Consider the following 21,585-nt stretch of genomic DNA (forward strand, 5'->3'; position numbering starts at 1 on the left):
AGTACACTTGACAGATAGTGACAAAGGGATACCAAATGGTGTTAGTGGGGAGGGAGACAAAGTGAGAACAGAAAGAAACAAATGATTTAAGAGGTGCTGGATTATTTACACCATATCATCATATGTGTATTGTCAACATGACATCAATATTTAAATTTTAAATATCACGGATATCGTCAACACTGGTACATCCCGATTTCCTGACTTCACCGTATCTCCAATTGTCGCCTGCCTGGCATCTGTTCCGCGACAAGAAATAGTCAGGAACCTGCCCATTTGAAGCCAACGACATATCCTCTTGTAAACTGGTACATTTTAATTTTTTGAACTTTATTGTGCGCAAATTAAACAAATGAGATATAACTGGTGCGCTTTAGAGATGCTGGTAGGCTAGCTGTTTCCATCTGTTTCCAGTCTTTGTGCTAAGCTAAGCTAACCTGATGCTGTAGCCTCATATTTCAAAGACAGATATGAGTGTGATGGTCTTCTCGTCTGATCCAGTGACTCCCAACTGGTCCGGATTTCTCCTTCATCATTAGTTCAAGGTCCACACAGTTTAATGTATTCAGCGTCATACATGTGTTTGGCCATGTCATGAGGTTAGGTTGCTGTGTCTGTCACGTAGCTGTCCATTAGTCACTCACTGTGCTGGAAATACACTGTTCTTCAAAATAAACAGTGTTTTTTTTTTTACAAATGTGACACATTTGCAAGTCACTTGTGGTTCATTCAGAATGGACTCCGGACCCACTTTTGGACTGGGACCCACCAGTGTAACCCGAATAAGAACAGGCTATTTCCCAGAAGGACAAACCTTTCTTTAAAGTTAGATGAGTCTTGAACTACAAGCATCAACGTGAAAATTACTCATCAGCTGTGTCTTGTGATCTTCCTGACCAGTAAACAAAGGTCAGGTTATTTTGTCAAACCAGTAATAAACTCTAAATGAATGTTATTATGACTGTGATCATTTTAAGAGTGTAGTTTTGATCAGTTGTCATGGCAAAAGGCAGTTATGTCCCTTGAAACTTTATTTAACTTTTGTGTTCCATGAAAAAGAAAGTGAGTCATTTCATTCATCCGTTCCAGCTTAGTCAGTGTTTTCCTTTAACTGGAAATAAGCCACGCCACAGAGCATTACAGCACCTCCCACGTCACTATTAGAGATGATGCTATCTGTCTGGTGATGACACAACTCCTCACTGCGCACCAGTTAGCTCATACAGAGAGGAATCTGGGGATCCTCTCAGGGTGGTTTATGGAGCTTTATTACACTTGTTTTATTATGTGAAGATATAAGAAGTTCCACTCTTATCTGCTAGTGTCGAGTTAGGAACATTACAAGACAAGATACAGTTTATTATTGCTGTCCTGTTTTCAGCTTTGTTACAGTGCATTTTTCAAATAATTCAGTGGGGTTTTGAAATAGTTTACATAGCTAGATGATTAGATCACTTACACTTGTACTGTATGTACAGAACATTATACGTGCAATATAAATGCATTATCATCATGGTTATTATTCAGATTTTGATTAATGATTATTTGATTATTTACCATTTATCTATCTACCCATCTACTTACCTACCTACCTATTTATTTATTTATCTACCTACCTATTTACCAACCTACCTACTTGTCTATCTACCTAACTAACTATTTATCTACCGACCTACCTACCTACCTACCCATTTATTTATCTATCAACCTAACTATTTATCTATCTACCTACCTACCTATTTATTTATCTATCTACCTAACTATTTATCTATCTACCTATCTATTTATTTATCTATCTACCTAACTATTTATCTATCGACCTAACTATTTATTTGTCTGTCTATCTACCTACCTACCTACCTACCTTTTTATTTATCTACCTACCTATTTATTTATCTATCTACATAACTATTTATATATCGAACTAACTACCTATTTATTTATCTGTCTACCTAACTATTTATCTATCAACCTAACTATTTATCTATCTACCTACCTATTTATTTATCTATCTACCTATCTACCTACCTACCTACCTACCTACCTATTTATTTATCTACCTACCTATTTATTTATTTATTTATTTATCTATCTACCTAACTATTTATCTATCAACCTAACTATCTATCAACCTATCTATCTATCTATCTATCTATCTATCTATTCACAGACTCACCACCAGAGGCTCTTTAAAGGCTCTACAGAGACAGAGAGTATTTTCCTATCTGACAAACATATTATTATCATGATTACATTAATACAATAGCTGACCATATGTAGCCTATTTTCTCATGCAGGTAGTAGGGGCAGAGTGAGAGAGGACAGGCAGGAAGCGGCGTGGGCAGCCTCCCTGTGTCACCGCCTGCGTCAGACCAGACGCCAGGAGGGAGTTTTCCACTGACGAAAAAGGCTGCGCTTCTCGGCAGTCTGCTACAGACAAGGGAAGCGCTTCAGCTGGTACGGAGCCCCGTACGGCGGAGAGACACAGACAATAGCACCGAGAGCTGTCTATATGCGGGGAGAAAGCGCTGCTTATTTATTCGTGCCATTTGCTCTGGATTACTCCCACCGTTTACCCCATCGGCTGTTTTATCCAAGGCTATTTTATCACTAATGGTGATCGGATACTTGAATTGGTGGTGAGTAGACACAGAATGGAGCTGCTGGCTCACTGAGCACCGTATTTTGTGTGTTTCACCTCAGCTGAGGAGGGACGCCAAATAGTTTGAATGTTCTTTCTCTTGTGTCTGAGTCATTTAAATGTCATCTGTGTGAGAATATGTAGTCAGAGGCTGATCTTTACGGTGTGTTGGCTGGATTTCCTTTTAAACACACTTCACGTTTAGTCCTTTAACTTGACGCTTTATTGTAAATATTGACACGGTTGGCTGCCTGCTGGAGTGAGTTTTAACTAACGGTGGTGTTTCATTGCTGGTTTACACACATGTGATCATAATGTGATTGAAATAATTTATTGATCCGGGCGAGATTCCGACAATCCGCTTCATTCAGTTGATTGATTAATATATCGATCGCTGATTAATCGGGCTTTTGGAAACTTCACACCTCACACCCGGAGTGTTTTTTACTCCACGTTAGAGTGTGTGGATTCATTTCTGTGAACTGTTGATGAGGTCGGCTTTGTGTATTCAGCCCGTGCGGAGTTGTTCTTGTTCACCTCAGCGGTGCTGGTGCGCCTCTTGTAACTCGAGCGACTCCTGAAGGCACTACATCTGAGCACACACAGCTGACAGGGCTGCTGTCATTAGAATTAGCATTAATCATGAGGAATGATCGGGTCATCGGGGGAGAGACAGAGGCAGCACATGCCCCGGCCACACGACGCTTGCACCATCTCCTGATTTATTTATTTTTTAATCCATGTGCCAATTATCAGTTTTACGCACCGAGCCAGGTGTGGATACGGGAATGCTGTGCGCGTTCATTGTTTGAATAATTCCCCATAACAGGACATGGATATTTCCTGGTAATAATTGTGACGCATAAATGTTTGTGGTAATTCAATCTCCAGGAAAAAAGAAAACAGCGAGCTCTGTTTGTTTATTTACGCGGTGATTATTCCCATCAGAAGCTGTTTCAGTAATGCATTATTCAGAAATGACACCACACTCCGGGGCTCTTATTTTTATAGAGCCAGACTCTGTTTTTGATAGAGCGACTGAATCAATTTAATCGTCTCTAGCGCGACCTCACCCGGATCTTTTTTGGAATCATGTTTTCTGGAATTAGGCTACAGAGAGCTGAATGATCCTTTGTTTACAGAGAGGGAATATAGCACTTGATGCTGTGCATTTCATGTGGCATTCATTTCCCAGGAATGTGCAGTGATGCTGGATAACTCTTTATTTTTACATGTGTTCTGTAATTTTAAGTTTTACTCACATTTTATAGTAAAAAATAATCATATGTTACCAGTTTGTTGCCATAAACTTAAATGACAGGAGGCAAGAATGTGCAATATTTGGAGGAATTTCAGCCATGGTAATTAGCACCCATACCTCCTGACTCCCTCATCTCCATCATATGATCCTGTACTCGGCTAACCTTGTGGTGCCTGCAGCTGTCAGCATAGATGATCTGGATGGCCACTTCCTGTGCACTGCAGTGTACGTTTCACAACCTCAGGAAGCTCGCACACACTTTTAGTATCTGTCTCCCCAGCTGGGAGAGGCAGCAGCAGCAGCAGTGGTAGTGCAGGGTTCAGACAAGGTTGTCTGTGCCTGCTTCATTTTGGTCACGCAGGATGGCCCCCACGCTTTTGTGCCTGGAGACGTGAGAGGGGACGAGGAAGGAGGAGGGGGAGGAGGAGGGGGGTAGCAGGGAGTCTGCTGACGGTCTCCCACACAGCAGTCAGTGGAGAGCTCCCATCTGCTTTGTCCTCTCCCAGCATTCCACACTGCAAGTGTCCCAGACTGGAGCACGACCCCTGAACCCGCAACCACCTCCTCCCTTCCTCCACACACACCCAAAGCTGCATGTTTGCTGTTATGCAAAGGAATTCTTTTCTTGAGGTTTTTTTTAAGACGGTGCAGTTTCTGTCTGATCAATGCAAATCAATGTGAGAGAGAGGGAAAAAAACAGCTGCATATTTCTCTCTGCAAACTTTCCTCAAGAATGAGTGTACTAAAAAAGCAGCCCTGTTTTTGGTTTACAATGTGAGTAAACTAACCCAAATCGGTAACAGCGCACAGTCTGTCTCCTGCAGGCATCACCTGGCTTTTCAAGTTTGGCCCGCATAACAGATTAATGACAGCTGAGGGCATGTGAGGTCCACGTGCAAGGTAATACCCTGTCAGGTGTGGCCAGGAGAGGAAGCTTGCTCGGCTGCCTTGTGAGAGTAGGACTTTCCAGTGGTTAGCAGCAGAAAACACATCTGGGTTAGATAGAGCCTGTGTTCTTCTCCCACTATTACAGCAAGAGTGGCGCTGCCAGAATGGAATTCCTGTGGCCTGGAGACATGACATTATTTATTTGTTTTGTACAATCCTCCCTCCTTCTTCCCACTACCTCTCCTTTTTGGAATCAGAGTGTGCACGGGTCGGGGCAGAGGAACAGAATGTTTCTGTGGCACAGTCACGGAGAGCTTTGGGGCTTCGGTGAGAACAACAGGCTCATAGAGGAGAAAACAGGAGCTCTCCCCGCTTTGTTCCAGCAGGTGGAGCGCTTCTGAGGAACAGCTGAGCTTAAGAAATGAGCCAGTGCTTCCCCAGCTGTGCCGACTGCTGGAATCCAGCCCGCCGTCACCTTGATGGCCCTGATCAATTACTCCCCCCCTTTTCTCTCAGTGACAGAGCTGGAAGTGAGAGGTGCAATACCATGAAGCCTGAAGGGGGGGAGCGGCCTGCCCAGGCATGCTTCCACACACGCAGGAAGACTCCCAGGTTCATCATTATCACATTTTATGAGCACTCAGCTCAGTCAGTCAGTCATTCAGACACTGCACAGGGTTGTCAGTGTGCCATGTAAATGCTCTCGGCTGGCTAAGTTTAGTGCGACTCGTCGCTACCACCCACACTGTTATCAGCTGCAAGAGGGCTGGACAGGCAGTGCGAGGGGGCAAAGTCAACTGTGACTTGTCCTGTTTGGCTGCGGGGCAGACAGGGTCAGTTTAAACAGGCTGCTGGGTGACGTCTTCACACATGGAGGAATTCATATAGACAGGCTTTTAAGATTTTCCTGGACACACAAATATCACTCTGTCCTTTCTGGTTTTTGTGCTTCTTATTGCATCTCTTGTAAAGTAAAAGCCTTTTGTCAACTGTTCTCTTGTGCACTTGGTAAACTAAACATGAAGGTAGGGACTGTTCCTGAAATCCTCTTTCTTATTACCTTAAATGAAATGATAAGCAGTGTTAGTAGCTTATTTATTACTGAATGTTCTGTGACTAATTAAACCCTGTTGGATGAGTTTAAGATTCCTTAACAAGAACTTGAGGAGCTGTCTGCGGATAAAATAGGAATGAATTGGGAATCTGAATTCATATTAACAGCCTGTAGCTGCATGTATCAAGATAATCTTATTCGACTGACATAGTTATGCGTCTGACTTGAGCTGTGTAGTGCTTCTGGTGACAAATCTCCTCGCCAGAGATTTATCTTCCCAACTCTGTGACAACTGGTTGGGGAGCACCTCAGCGGATGCGTCCTTTATCTGCCTGCCTGTGTGCGGTTGATGGAATGACAGTGATGCATAATTTAGTGTGCGTTGAAAACATGCTGTGCTCCCTCTCTGGCTCGGCTGTCCGATCACATCCATTCTCTGTTTTAGAGCAGACATTCACAGGCGCTGCTTTCTTGAGGAGCCGGCTCTGAATTCTTCTCTTTCATCTTTGTTCTTTTTTTTTTTTTTTTTTTTTTTCCCTCTCCCTTTCCCTCCACCCTTTTGCAAATGAGTCATTGCACGATTGTTGTCTTTTTACCCCCCGGTCCCTTGTTCCATCGGCTCTCCCTGCTCTGTTGGCCTTGTTCTGTGGGTGCAGCGGCTGAGCAGGCTGAGAAGCTCCAGATTGACTACAAGCCGTCCCCTTGCCAGGATTAACCTCTCGCCATTGTTTCTGCCCGTTGAACAGGATTAACAAATCAATGTGTCAGGTAGACTGCAGTCAAGAGACAATGACCCAGTTCTGACACCACTGCCCCCCCCACCTCTCTCCCTCTCCTCCCCCTTCTGCCTCACTGCAGCTTTTAATTAAAAAGACTTTGCTTAGCTGGCGCTATGCACTCCCTTGAGGATGCCTCGCAGCTTTGTTTTCATTTTTTTCTTACAGGGAATTGGGGGAGGGAGTGATGGCAAAAATGTAAGGTGAACCCATGTGTGCTCCAGAGATGTATGCTGTGGTGTGGCGTTCACGACACACTTGTTGTCTGATGAGTGGATGCACGAGCAACAGATGCTGCACCCAGGTGTTTCTAAATTGTTTCAAGGCAAATCCCATGATGTGGTGGTATTAGGAGCCGGGAAAGGCATTTGGAGATTAGTTCCTGCACGAGTAAGTTGATGGATGGGGAAAGGAGCGACTTTGGTTGGGTGAAACACGCTGAGGTGGCCACAACGTAAAGGATGGCTTTTTGTTTGTTGCAGAGACAGTAGGAGCCAGCTTGACCTATTGCAAGGTGATTCATTCATCATATGTGCACTGGGGACAACAATATCTGACTGCAGCAATAACAACAACCCCCCATACCGCTGCAAAGCTGCCCCCACTGCCCATACGAAGGTGTCAGCCTCTTGCCCTTGACTCTGACTTCTCTTTTATCCTTGTCAAAAGGCAGGACCGGTTTTGCATAATTGCTCCCTGTTGCATGCTGAAAATGACCCCCTCCTTGCATACCTGCTTAGGCTTTTTTCTTCTGTCTCTGATTGCTGACGCTTGCATAACATCCTGATAAGACAAACCAGGCATGCAGGTCGCACACATGGAGTTAAAGTTCCTGTAAAGCCATTGGAGGATCTCTGGGCGTGACGTATCCTGTCTTAGCTGTCCTCTAAGGAGTAGCGATGACAAATTAGCCTGTTGGCAGCACAGCTTGGTGTCTGGGTGTCTGGGCCTGGTTCAGCCTAATAATTGACATGTTTGGGACATAAATCTAACCAGTTTAAAGATTCCCAATCTGCAGTTCTCCCCTTGAAATCAATCAAGCCAAAAAAAGCAGCAGAAAGTGCAAAGATTATATTCTGTAATAAATGTTTAGACGAAATTACAGGTATCACAGAGCAAATATTTGAACAAACAAAGTTAAAAATAACTTAAAATCAAAGTGCATAAATAACATGTTTGAACCGCAGCAGCTGTAAGTGATTTGGCTGCGATTCCCAAGACAGTAAACAGTTTGATGGTGAAATGATCTCTTAAAGGGTAAAGTAAAAGCCTCCTTTCCCCATTCCACATCATCGTAGGGAGTGTCTGCGCTGGAGTTGAGCCCAGTCATGTCCTCCCTCTCCCCTCACTTCCTTCCCCCCTTCTCCACTCCTCCGTCCCTCCTTGTTTAAGTTAGCAGGAGCTGCGGCCCCCGGACTGCGATGATGACCTGTCTTGTCTCGCAGCCGCCTCTCGCTTCCCAGAAGTTGTGAAGAAGATCGTCTGTTGTTTGTCAGAGCTGCGTGACGCGTTTACGTCCCATAACCATAAAACACACCAGCAGTAAACCTTCCTGCTCGTCCAACACGTTAATTTCTCATGTCAGTGGTTTCTGTTCTGTTTTTTCTTCCTGGAAGAGAAGACAGGAGGTTGATTCGGTTGAGCTATGAGAGCATTTTTCATTGACTGAAATAATGTTTAAAGATCTCAACAAGGCTCGTACATGGAAGAGGTTCACTGATATTGGGCAATGTTTGTGAAGATTAGAGGGTAAATGGCGTTCTCTGTCTTCATGATCATCTTTTTTTCTCCTTGTCTCTGTCTGCCTTTCCGTCTGTCTCCCAGAAAGGATTGATTGTTTTTATCGCTGAACCAGCAGCCCCTCTCACGGGAGCTCTGACAGAACACAAGCAGGAGCTGCATAGCAAAACATCTTGACTATGCATAGCTGTACATATTTACTGTGAGGGCCATGCGAACACATTAAACAGGACAAGTGGCAATTTGCCCTGGCTTCGGCTCACATATTTGATAGTGACAGCTGCCTAAAGGGAATGAATGAAATTAAACGTCTACGGTTGGATGATTTGGTCACCTCTGTGCTCGGTCTTTCTCTCTAATCAATGCATTTGCTGAGCTGATGGGATTTGGAAGAGGGTGAAGGGTCCAGTAATTGTTGACTTATGCGAATAGGCCTGATTGATTGCTTCCTGTGCCGTGGCTAACTTCCACTCTCAGCTGAGTGCAGCACGAGATTGGGATGCACACGGTCTCACATGGCCGAGCGCAGGACTTGAACCAATAAAGGCCTGTGTGTGCGCACAATAGCTTCCATGCAACATACAGAGCCTGTTTATTCATTGGCTGTACTAGATACTGCACATTCATATGACAGAACTTCAAAGCTGTTAAAATAAGTGTGAATAATTTGCTAACAGCCCCTCTCTCTGCTTCTTCCTGCAGATTGTTCGCACTGTCGCCATGAGTGGGCTTCTCAAGAGGAAGTTTGAGGAGGTGGATGAGGACCCATGCTACTCCTCACCCTCCTCCCTCTCCTCTGCCTGCTCAGGCTGGGACTCGGAGGGGGAGAGCTGCTACTCGGACACCCTGGATTCCACTCCCAGCAACCCCAGCTCCCCGGCAACACATTTCAACAGTGAGTGTCCTCTTCCAGCGATGATAAATCATAGAAAGAGCTGATGGTACATGCTTTTTAATGCGTTCTCTCGCCTTGTCTTTACTGCTCCGCGGAGGCTCTGATAACAAACCTATAAAGAACGGGGGAGAGTTAAGGAATTTAGGCAGCTGGCAGCCCATGAAACACTTCACAGAAATGATTTCAGACTTCTGCAATGAATACCCCTTTTGATTTTATGCCCTAAAGCTGCAAAATGGCTAATCGCATTATGCAGTGGCTGCTCACCTTGGCTCTGCCTCCCCACCTTCTTCTCCGAGCATTTCAGACAGACAGAGCCTCACCTTTCCTCGGGAGATGTGGGTCGAGCAGCTTCAGGGTGTTGCTGTCTGGACTTGGGTGCGTCTGCTGGCCTTTAGGGGACCGGTCAGGCTGGAGAGGGATTGTAGGGGGGAGAAGGGCAAACAGTTGTGAGGTTTCCAGGATGGCAGGGCAGGGAGCCAGGAGGAGAAGCATGGCAGGTTGCCAAGGCTGGGAACACACAGAGCCTTGTCTGAAGCCCGGGCGTGCACCCAGCACAGGTGCTGAAAGAGGCTGGGTGAAGGGATACAAAAAAGGAGGGGGGGTTGGACAATCAAGAAAAGAAGGCACGCAGACACATCTAGAGGAGCAGATTGTGCAAACCATTATAATCCGGTGTTTGTGTTGGACAGAAAGTTGCTTGCCATTGTGAAGTGAAGAGGGGAAAACAGCCAGCAAAGCTATCCCATTTAGAGGCAGCGGAGAAGGTGTCATTTATCTCCTACTGGTGTCATAAGCCTGACTGGATTTGATGGATGCGTAGCTCAAACTGGCAGTTTGTCTCATCTGTATTACCCCTAGCGGCAGATTTAGACAACACAGTGGGGCTATTGTCTGTACCTGCATTGGGGTAAAAGGTTGCTTTTCTTCCTCTGAGCTTCAGTTATGGCACCAAGTGCGCAGATTTTCCCATTTGACTTCTGTGAGAGTAGTCGCTCAGGGTGTGTCTTCGAGAACGCTTCCCGGCTGAGAATATGGGAATCTACGAGGAATTCCCCACCACGTAATAAAGGTGTAATGCTCAACACATGTGGAGTATTAGCATCTTTTTCTGTTCACACATGCTCACAAAAAAGACTCTGGTGGCTTAGGCAGAGGAAAAAGTTGCCTGTCTCAAAGCGAGACTCAAAAGTCGTGTTGAATATTCCTGGGCGGAGGAAGTGGAATTTATAATAAAGCTTGAATAATTGTTCCCACATATGGTTCCACTTTGATTCCCATATGGTTTTATTGTATTTGTCTGGGGATGAAAAGGCGGCTGGTTGCTGTGGGTCCTGTGAATGATTTTAACAGAGAGAGGACCTTTGACTCCTGTCAGTTACTGGGCCATTCGTGGGGATTGTCAGCTTGCAGGGAAACCAGGGTGGGCAGTTTTTTTTTTATTCCTGTCCTGAGAGCTACACTTCCACCCTCCACCTCTTCCGGAAGCCCCGAGCATTTACTCACCCGTTTGTGATTCTGGCAGCTCTGCTTCCTCCACTGTGTTGGCCACTACAGGGAAATTCCCGGGCTGGGTGGTTTTTGTCGCACAGCAGGACAAGAAACGAGGCTGAATAGATTCTCAGTAGTTTAGGTTTCACTTTACAGGATGTAAATGTGTTGAACTCCTGTTAGCAGTGTCTTTTAATTGGGTACATGATAACGGTTGGTTGAGGACTAGTGCAATGAATCAGAGGGGTGTCCTTTTACAGTCTGTTCAGCAGGCTCTATACACATCTCAAGACTTCATGTGGTGGGACATTATGCCATCTAGTGGCACATAAAAGATATAAAGGCAGTTCAAAGAAAATGCACCAATAACCTCCTGTTTGAATCTTGATGTATTCTAAATCCACTCTCTCTCTCTCTCCATCCACAGCAACATCCATCCTTAAGAAGTCCAAAAGAGCGCGACGGGGCAATGTGACCTTTGACCAGGTGACGGTGTTCTTCTTCCCTCGGTGCCAAGGCTTCACCAGTGTTCCCAGTCGAGGAGGATGCACTCTGGGGATGATGCAGCGCCACAGCGTGCTCCGCACTTACACGCTTGCAGAGTTTGCTGTGGAGCAGCGGCTCCTACGCAGGGAGAAATTCCTCAACAGGCTCAGGGAGGAGAAGCTGGAGGCTCTCAAACTGAAGGTGAGCAAAGTTGCCCTGAAAGTGTTGTTGTAAAAAATCCCCAAATTCATACACAGACAGTCACTCATTTGATGCCTTTTGATCTGTCCAGCTGACCAAGAATGGAACCCAAGAGAACGAGGAAGCAGAGCGGCTAACGGTGGACGACATCCCCGAGCAGGACATTGAAATCAGCGGAGCCAACTTGGACGAGGGCTCTTTCCTCCAACCTTACCCGCCTAAACGCCGCTACGCTCTGCTCAAAGCAGCAGGTGTGAAGAAGATCGACAAAGAGGAGAAGAGGCAGCTGCACGAGCTGAGGATCTCCAGGGAGAACTGCGGTTGCGACTGCCAGGGCTTCTGCGAGCCTGAGACGTGTAGCTGCAGCCTGGCTGGCATCAAATGTCAGGTGAGAGCCGTAAACCCCCCTAAACTGTGGTCCAACAAATCACAATACAATGGGGACATCTTATCTGTATTTCACAAGTAATTTAACTCCTTCCCTCTGCCTCCCACAGATGGATCATTCCTCTTTCCCATGCGGCTGTACCAAGGACGGCTGCGGGAACACAGAGGGTCGCATTGAGTTCAACTCCACCCGGGTACAGACGCATTACATCCACACTATCATGAAGCTGGAGCTGGAGAAGAGGCTGGAGGAGCAGTCGAGCACAGAGGAGGAGGAGGAAAACGCAACCACCTTACCAGCAGTGCCCTCCTTCCCCTTTAGTTCAGAACTGGCGGTAGCTGGAGAGAACAGTTGCAGCAGCGATATGACGGACTTATCGGACTCTTCAGGTCAGAGCGAGGACTCCGAGGCAGGCGAGGGCCCGTGCGAGCATCACACGCAGCTGGATGTGGATGAGAAAGGCTTGAGTCGCATTCTCAGCTTCAGTGACACAGAAAACGGCTCGAGGAGTAGCAGGGACAGCGGGGACTGTAAAGACATGTGCTGCCCTGATCAGCGGCAAGAACAACAGCAGCCATCTACGGAGGCTTTTAGCAGCTTTAGCATGGTGGACTTCGCTGATGAGAATGACAATATAGACGCCGCACTGTTGGACGATCACACAGACAATCAAACAGCCATCTCAGAACTTTTGGATGAGAACGCCAACCAAGGAAACGGCCTATTCCATAGCAGTAGTGTGCCACACACACCGTCCCCCACCATTGACCGCTCTGCGAGCTATAACATGGACCTGAGCCTCTCCTCGGAGTCAGACTTGGAGTTCTTTGACGGTTTCCCCTGCTTGGGGCCCAGCTCGCTCTACAACTCCCTCAAGGAGTATGAACACATGGACAACTTTTTTCAGTTTCAGTTGCCTAGTTACCCCAGCCTCCCTCCGGCGAGCGACCCCGGGACGTGCCTCCTGGAGTCGCTGATTGGCCTTTCAGAATCCGTCCCAGAACCCCCCGCCACATTTACAGACAATCAGCTGTTGGAGGAAGCCATGAAATTGTCTGTGATGGAGTCTGTGAAAGTTTGACGAAACATGAAAACGTGTGGACTGTGCAAGAAGAAAAAAAAACAACAAAAAAAAAAACGGGGGGTTTTGGAGGGGACCGAACATGCACATAAAAAAAGTCAAATTTTTTTGGAGGAAGCTGTGATTTCCCTCTTGCCTAATAAATGTTCAAATTCCAGACTTGCCTTCAAAACGTTAGCAAAGCAGTTTGGGATTATTGCTGTGTGAGATGGCAGCTAGTGTTAAAAGATACAAAATGGAGATCAATTTGACCAGGCCCATAGAAACCAATGATGGCTCTCAGTTCCTAAGAAAGCTCTTTTAACCAAACTAAGATCACCAACCATATGCTACACAGGAATCAACCTTAACCGGGGCCAGGTTGGGAATCTCAACACAGCTGAATGTGCACCTCAGGGATTTTCTAGCTTTCTAGCTTTTGGAGGCAATGTATGGTGACCATTGCTGTGATGGCCTTCATATGAAACCCGAGTTGAATCACAACATAGTCCTGTTCATGTCCTCCCTTATTTGGGCTCGCACCCAGATGACTTGAGTAGGTAGGGTCCTCCCTGTGTTGAATCCTGAAGCTAGCGGACTCTTTCTCCTCAAGATCTCTCCCAAGGGTCTTACATGGTACAAAAAATCCCTCTAAAAGCTCCTCGATCAGCACTTTATCTGTGAAAATAGTTGTGTATGAATAGGCATTGTTGTGGTTGTAAGGGGTCGATTCAACAGTTCAACGCTAAATTATGGAGTTCCTTATTTATGAGCTGGGTAACTAGAAATAATGCTCATACCATTAAAAGCTGTAGCTTGTATTGTCTTTATTACTTTTGTTTTAAATTATTTCCTTTATGATTTTATTCTATTTATTTCAGATAAAGCCTACTTTCACTCAAGAAGCACTGTGGTTTGATATTTTCACCTGAAAGTGCAATCTTCCTTCCTTTTTTCCATATCACATTAAAACATTGTTATGGGAAACGGGACCACAAGTCCATCATAAAGTATTTAATATCTATTCTCATATACATTAACTTTTTTTTAATAACTTATTATGTCATCATTTCATTAGCTATTTAATTTAAGACGTTTTGGCAATAAAATGGGGTGTTGTGAAGTTTACTGGATGTGCCTGCTTATCAGGGGAGCCACGCCTGCCAATGGTGTGTGCGCAGTGCTTCCATTTAAGCTTTGGGACTGAAAACTGTGGAATCTCCCTAATCACTGAAACTAAATTATGGGTCTATTGTATCGCTGCCTATAATGTAACCATAGAAAAATACACTAATATTTTGTAACTAATTTATGTAGGTTGAAAAAAAAAGAATTCTAATCACTGACAAATTGAATATTTTATTAAGAAAGCAAAATGAGTAATTTTCAATCTGGGACAACCTTTGTAATATATGAATTATAGAGAAATGTATACTTATGAAGGTTATCGCTCTCTAGCATTCTGAAGTATTTTTCATAGGCAGTCTTATGGTTAGATATCTTAGCGAAATGCCACTAAAACTAAGTAAATTGCAAAGATCAATTTGATTGTATTCTGAATTTCTTGGAAGTCTGTGACTTGGGTTACATTATGTTATAAATGACACATGTAAAGGGTTTTTGTGGATAAAAACTGCATATATTATACAATTTTTATCGCACACACAAACCCTGAGAATTGAAGAGTTGCCTCATTCATGACAGAACAAGACCTTTAAAGGTGATTCTGCTGTCACCTGCGTGAACAGCTGAGGGCACTAGAGAGTTGATGTACATATCTCACCCTTTCTACAGCTGTTTCAACAGCCTTTCTGGACCCTTTAGAAATTATGCATGCAGGTCCTGTTTGTTAAAACTTGTTCTGATTAATTGTATACTTTGAAAAGTGCTGAGTGCACATCGGAAATGTATTATTCGCTTTTTGCCTTTTTGATTACTTTGAAATCCATCCGATATATGTTCTTACGCCATGAAGAGGGCACTGATTTTTGCAAGTTTGTTTCTCTTGTACAAAACATCAATTCTCATGAAGAAATGGCAACAGTGAGTGTTTATCAATGTAATGTATTACCGTACAGCTTTTTTTAAAATTTTATTTTCAAAGAACGTGTCTTACTTTTTGCCTTTTGTGTTGTACATATTTCTGCTTGAATGGTCCTGCAGAGCAAACAAAGCTGCTTTATTTTTTATTCACACTTTAACCTGCTGTACAAAAAAAAACAGTTTCTTTCATCTAAGCCATTTTGACAGCCTGTCCCTCCAAACGATAATAAAAAAAAACATTTTTTAAATGCTGTTGTTTGTCATATGGTGATTTGTTAAAGGGATCTTTACATATCAAACCTTAGTGAGGTCTTGGGAAAAGCAGATATGCCCGCACAGGTGCTGTTTCTGATTTATCTTATGCATATTTTACATACTCTTGGCGGTGATACTATTTGGATAGTCCGCCTCCAGATAGTTTATAGAGTATTTGCTAACTGTTTCGCTTTATTCTGCAGATATTTAACAGATTACCTAGAGCAGTGGTTCCCAACTGGTCCGGCCACACGATCCAGATTTCTCCTTAGTCATTGGTTCAAGGTCCACACAGTTTTATATATTCAGTGCCATACTTGCATTTAGCCATGTTGTCGAGCTAGTTTGCTATCTCTGTCAAGTAGCTGTCCATTAGCCACTCACTCTGTAGCAAGAAACGGCACTTCAAAATAAAAATCCTGCACCCGCAACCCACTTTTGGACCTTGACCCACCAGTTGGGAACCACTGACCTAGAGTACACAATTCACAATATATATTCACAGCAATATGTAGGACCTCGAACTACTCACTCAACCTATGCAGCATAGGTTGAGTGAGTAGTTCAGCTACATTAATCTGAGAATATAGTGATTTCTCACATATACTCTATGGATAAACATCTACAGATAAATTGTTGAATCTGAGCTAATCAGCTGTTGAAATGTTACAAACACTCAAAACCATCTGTAGACAGACGATCCGAATAAAATGCTACCATCATGGCTTCCTAACAGAGAACATTGTCAATGCTTTCATGTTCTAACCCACAAAATCATTATGTTTTCTATAGCATTAAAGATAGATCCATGCTCACATTAAATGCATTGACATTCTTTTGGGGTTTTTCTGTGTAAACCACTGGAATTCATCTGTGGCTTCTGGTCTCCATGGTTAAGGGAAAAACACCGTGATGTCATGCTGTAGTCTCCTGACTACCACCACAAACATATGGCCAGAAATTCCAGACAAGGAGGAAATGTCGGGGCCAGTGACTGCACAGCGAGCATTTGGTCACCATTAAGAAAATGTGGCACTGGTTAAGTCTTGAGGTAGATCTTAAAGAATTTTTTATGGTTTTCTTTGATTCTGACGACATTAAAAGGATTTACTTTTGTGCCACATTGCCACAAGTCCAATTGAAGTCCAATCCTTCTGGTCTTTGGTTTTGAACACGCATCAAAATGTTTTTAAGAATGTAAATCCCACTGGGGTTGCAGATTGGACTACTTTTCTACTTTTGTTGTTATTCGCATGGTGACCCTTCAATTGTGGCTCCATTTGCAAACTGGTTCTAGGTACATAGTATAGTCTGTATGGTATTTAGTCAAAACACTGCCGCCACCCTTTGGCTGAATTGAGAACTACAAGCAAGCATTTACTGTATATTAAGCACAAAAGACTGAGATGCAAATTAATTTTATTCCACAAGTTCCGTTTGACTGAATACACTCATCCATTTAACGAATAATCTGGAAAGAAAGAAAGTAAAAGTCAGGCAACTGAAATATAACAGATGAAATATGATGACATTTTCAGAATCACATCAGAGAGGTCACGGGAGGCTCACTGAAAAGATCCAGTCCTCAAAGGAGGAGACTCTGGTGAAGACAGTGGGTTTAGTCACTTGGTTGCACATGCCGGCTGGGCCGTAACTGACAACACCGTGGACTCTCCAGGCTCCACCGGTGAAACAGCTCAGGGGACCTCCAGAGTCGCCCTGAGACAGGAAGCAACAAGATCAGACATAAGAGGAGAGGGTCTAGTTTGAAGGCCGTGGAATAAGAAGTAAGACGTAACCTCTCACTCAGCCTCTTTTATACTACACACTACACTACAGCTGCCTTCCACAGCTGATTACTCACATTAAGACAATTATTTTTTTATAATAATAAATAATAATACATTTTTTTTGTTTGGCATTATCTACAGTAATTAAATATGTGATCGTCTGCATATATTTCCAGAACAAAAATCTGAACATTGATAAAGCCTGCAGGTTTCGAATTCTTGTTTCACTTTGTTGACGTATTGGAGTCAAAGTTTTACAGAGGGAATTTTGGATATCTCTTTTATCACTCCATAAATCGGAAAATACTGTCAACAGCCATATAAACATCCATTTTTGCCATGTTTTTAGGAGTAAAATGATATTTAAATCAGGCTATGAATGATTTATGAGCAAACTCCTCTGTAAAAACCTTCTGAATATAGATAGGAATAAAACTGGAACATTTGGTCTATGTAAGTTTAAATGAAGTGGAGATTCCCGGTTCAGAGAAGGAGGAAAAAGTCATTTTGGGGAAATATGTGTTGTCTTTTTAGGACAAGAAAAAATATGTAACATCACCATGGAACTTCCCCAGTTGATAACTTACATTAGGGCAATATTTTTTATTTTGTTTTATTTTATTTTTATTTTTATTTTTTGTATCACCCATTTTCTGAAATTATAGCTTTAAATATGTAAATGGGACATTATCTAATTAAATATGTGCTTTTTTACATGCATTCCCAGACCAGAAATCTGAACTAAAATGAACACCTAAATATGTTTTTTTTTTGGACATTTTCTTTCCACTAGTGAAAGAAGACATGTTATAGAAGCAAAATGGCCCAAAATCTCAAAACTGACAAGTTCACCTGTAACGTCTCCTTTCAAATAGCTATTAGTGCAGGATCACTGACAGTGCCATTTAACTGTGGAGTCACTTTAATATTAACCTTCAAATTCCATAAAGAAAGTAAGAGGAAAAAATTGAAAAGAAAAGAAAAGAATATTTAGATGTTCTTGCATTTATGTTAATCCAAAAAGTATGCACTTGTATACTTGCAGTACCTGGCAGCCTGATATGACTCCGTCCCCTCCAGCACACACCATTGTCCTCAGAGCAATGCTGCCCCACCAGTCAGGCCGGGAGCAGACTGAATGCTCCACCACCTGGATGGGAGCCACCTGCAGGATTTCAGGGACGTTCCCTATGTCTGTGGAAACAGTGAGTTAAGTGTCTTTCATCAGATCTACATAAATGTTTTGCATGGGATATGTAGAATATGTGTGTGAGTGTCTTCTCACGGTCCAGAAGCCCCCAGCCGGTGATGTAACAGGTGAACCCATGAGGCAGCATCTCGCCAGGGTAGGGAAAGTTGGCGACCTCCACGTAGCCATTGTCATACACAGGGTTAGCCAATCTCAAGAGAGCAATGTCATTTCTAACAGACAAAAACAAGACGTTAGAGCAGTTTTGGTCCCATCTAACTGTGCAAGGCACATCATTCCACAGCACTACAGCTCTGTGGCCAAAGTTGAGGCAAAGTGGTGGTACAGGGTTGCACCCACTTGTAAATGTGAATGCATGTGATGCCCCCATGCATTAAACTATCCCCTCAGGTTACAGCTGTCAATAAAATTGTGCTTTTAAATGGCTAAATGAGGAGAAATGGTCTGACTTGCTATCAATTTACCCTTTGGCAAGGTCTCCAGTCCAGCCAGGATGGACAATGATCGTGTCCACGCGGACGAACTGCTCACTGCCGTCATACTCATACAGGTTATACTCACCCACCACCACGCGGTACACACTTGCATCCATGCTGACAGGAACAAAGGAGACAAACACACACAATGCTTACTATACTTATCATTTATCCAGCAGACAAGGAACAAGAGCAGAACAAGACTGATAGTGCATTCAGTTTGACATTAGAATAGTATATAGGTGTGTATTGATGCCAATGAGGACCAGTGAGAGAGCCAACCTGAGGATACAGTGAGCTGCGGTCATAACGTAGAAACTATCGATGAAAGAGCCTCCACAGATGTGGTAGAATGAGCCGTCATTGTATGAATCATACTGGAGAGAAATCTGAGAGAAAACAGAGACAAAATACGCACTGATACGGATAATATTTCAACGATTATTCAGTATGATGAGGTCATAGCAGCTCAATAATGAGCCTAGTTGCTGTTGACACAAAAATCAGTGTAAAAAGTGCTCCTGGCTTTTACCTGCCATCTCCAGGTGTTGGGTTTTGCGTTATTGCCTCCTATGACCCTCTCATTGTTCACTCGATGGTTGAAGGGTGTTTCAGCACCAATCAGCCCTGTGGTGCACACATGAGCGTTAACAGAAAGTACAGTGGTTTAATGTTGCTCTGAAAAAAGTCTACTGTGGAAAAAAACTCACCAATGCAGGACAGAAAAGCCACGAGCCAAATCATGTTGGAGCACTGGGGAACAGACAGTTTGCTCTTAACTATTTATATCAGTTTGAGACAGGAAGACCTTCAAAAATTATTAGGCAACCATTAAGTTACCTGCCAACACCAGCAACTAATGTGGATGGTTCCAGATCAAACGTATAGTATGTTATATTGTAGGCTATTAAAGTATGGGGAACAGTTTGTAGAAAGATATCTTTACAAATAAACAGCAACCATTTAAATCTCTAAAAATCCAGGTAGAAATAGTTATATAGTCGCTTTATTTACACTTTTATTCATTTAGGAAACTTTAACAACAGGAGCTCAAATATCTTATCATAGTGGGAAAAGAGCAGGTTCGACTAAACCATCTGTGAAGAGCGTGACTCTGACAAAAATGTTCCCACAGATAACCGAAACAAGTCAACAACCAAGACAAGAAAATGTTCCACAGCCTGTTTATGACTTTATTCAATCCCACATTGTGAAATACAGACACACATAAATGACTTAAAGTCAAATTACATGTAAAAATATCGCAGGGTAACATTTTAGACCATAACCAAATCTGTAAAACTGTGTCATATTAAAATATAATCTGTTTTCTACATCTCTGCTTAACATTGTTTAAATCCTCTTTTTATGCCACACTTTCCCGGCATCTACAGTCTATGATTGTGATATACAGACACATACTGAGTTTTTGTCAGGCGTGCTCCGTGTAAGGCTACAAACAGTCAGATATATTTGTACATGCAAGATTTTGCAGTAAATATCCAAATATATGGCAGAAAATGTCAGTGTTTTATGAATTAATAACTTTTTATTAACAGTTTTGACACAGTGCATTCAGTGGTCAGTGCCTTCAGTTTATATATACAGTGACAAGTGATGACAAAATATTACAAATTAATTCAGTAATAATGATGCAGTCGTACAAAACCGGACAGACTAATAATCATAATCATAATACATTTCAGTATTTTTAATATTGTTTTAAGACGTACATATAGATCTGATTTTTTGAAAGTGGAATATGAGGGCAATTCTTGGAGAAATTTGGATGTTTGAATATTATTAACAAACCAGGTTCTTTCGGTGAAATGTTCTTGCCAATACATCTGTGGAGATCCAACTGAAAATCAGTCCAGAAGATAGTCACATGTACATAAAAAAAAATATGTTCAATATTTATTACACACATACAACACGAACACAAACAACTATATAATATTTATTTAAAGTTTATTATGTATTTAATATTTATACTTGCATTGTGTGCAATAACATTCATTAATTTATTTATTTTATGTGCTAATAATTGTATATGCATAGGCATATGTTGGCACTGCTTGTGTGTGTGTGTGTGTGTGTGTATGTTTAGAGTATGAATGACTGATATTTTATCCTTTAACCTTTATTATTCATTTATTACTTTTAAATTAGTTCCGTTTTTTCTGTGCATTGAATTTCATTGTATTCATTTACAATGACAATAAAAGTAATTGAATTAAATTGAACTGAATGTTTCAATCACATTGTTACAGGAGGTGCACTTGTCATTCATATCAGGTATGTATCTATAAATAATATAATTTACAGGATAATATCTATGTATATATATATATATATATATTTTAAAGTCACTCTTTGATTTTGTTTGGCAGCATTTATTTGTCTTTATCTGGACACATTTTCCCCACAAATACAACATGCTAACATTATTAGCACAAGCCTATGGCATTTTATATTGTATAAATTAGCCTAGCTAGCGATCTTTTCCTCTTTTCATATAAAGCCAGGGACAACGACAACATTTAACAAAGGTAATGGTACGTAATTCGGCTCTATAACAACTCACAAAGTTCACTGACAAAACAACTGTCTCATACTAAACACGCTTTCCAAACAAATATAACATGCTAACGTTATTAGCACACACCCATGGCATTTTACACTGACTATAAATTAGCCTAGTGACCAGCAATCTTTTTTTCTCATTGCATAAATAAAATAAAACCTACAACAAACATGAGAAGAAGTATGGAATAGAGTTCTAAAACCGAGACCAAAACTGCGATACAAACTTCCAGTCGAGCTTGCCATACTACATTTGTGCACATAGAGGAGGAATGCTCACTCGTGAGGATGCTTTTCCGCTCACAGATACCAGACTGTGGACTCTTACTATGTTCACAGGCCGT

At 42.5% G+C, this 21,585-nt stretch overlaps 2 protein-coding genes across 2 annotated transcripts; one reads left to right on the forward strand and one right to left on the reverse strand.

The window, feature by feature from the left end:
* Nucleotides 1-2,408: 2,408 nt before the first annotated feature.
* On the forward strand, nt 2,409-15,176 carry csrnp1b (cysteine-serine-rich nuclear protein 1b). Its single transcript, XM_050056331.1, has 5 exons — nt 2,409-2,639; nt 9,063-9,255; nt 11,174-11,433; nt 11,525-11,821; nt 11,931-15,176. The coding sequence occupies exons 2-5, from the start codon at nt 9,081-9,083 to the stop codon at nt 12,900-12,902; spliced, it is 1,704 nt and encodes a 567-aa protein (XP_049912288.1). The 5' UTR covers nt 2,409-2,639; nt 9,063-9,080; the 3' UTR covers nt 12,903-15,176.
* Nucleotides 15,177-16,581: 1,405 nt separating this feature from the next.
* LOC126397768 (chymotrypsin-like elastase family member 2A) lies at nt 16,582-19,488 on the reverse strand. The gene is made up of 8 exons (XM_050056723.1): nt 19,366-19,488; nt 19,188-19,282; nt 18,938-19,044; nt 18,644-18,772; nt 18,255-18,391; nt 18,018-18,163; nt 16,749-16,898; nt 16,582-16,650 (listed from the first exon to the last, which is right to left on the reverse strand). The coding sequence occupies exons 1-8, from the start codon at nt 19,397-19,399 to the stop codon at nt 16,639-16,641; spliced, it is 810 nt and encodes a 269-aa protein (XP_049912680.1). The 5' UTR covers nt 19,400-19,488; the 3' UTR covers nt 16,582-16,638.
* Nucleotides 19,489-21,585: the final 2,097 nt, after the last annotated feature.

This window comes from Epinephelus moara, chromosome 11 (assembly GCF_006386435.1).
Source record: "Epinephelus moara isolate mb chromosome 11, YSFRI_EMoa_1.0, whole genome shotgun sequence".
NCBI classification, from domain to species: domain Eukaryota; kingdom Metazoa; phylum Chordata; class Actinopteri; order Perciformes; family Serranidae; genus Epinephelus; species Epinephelus moara.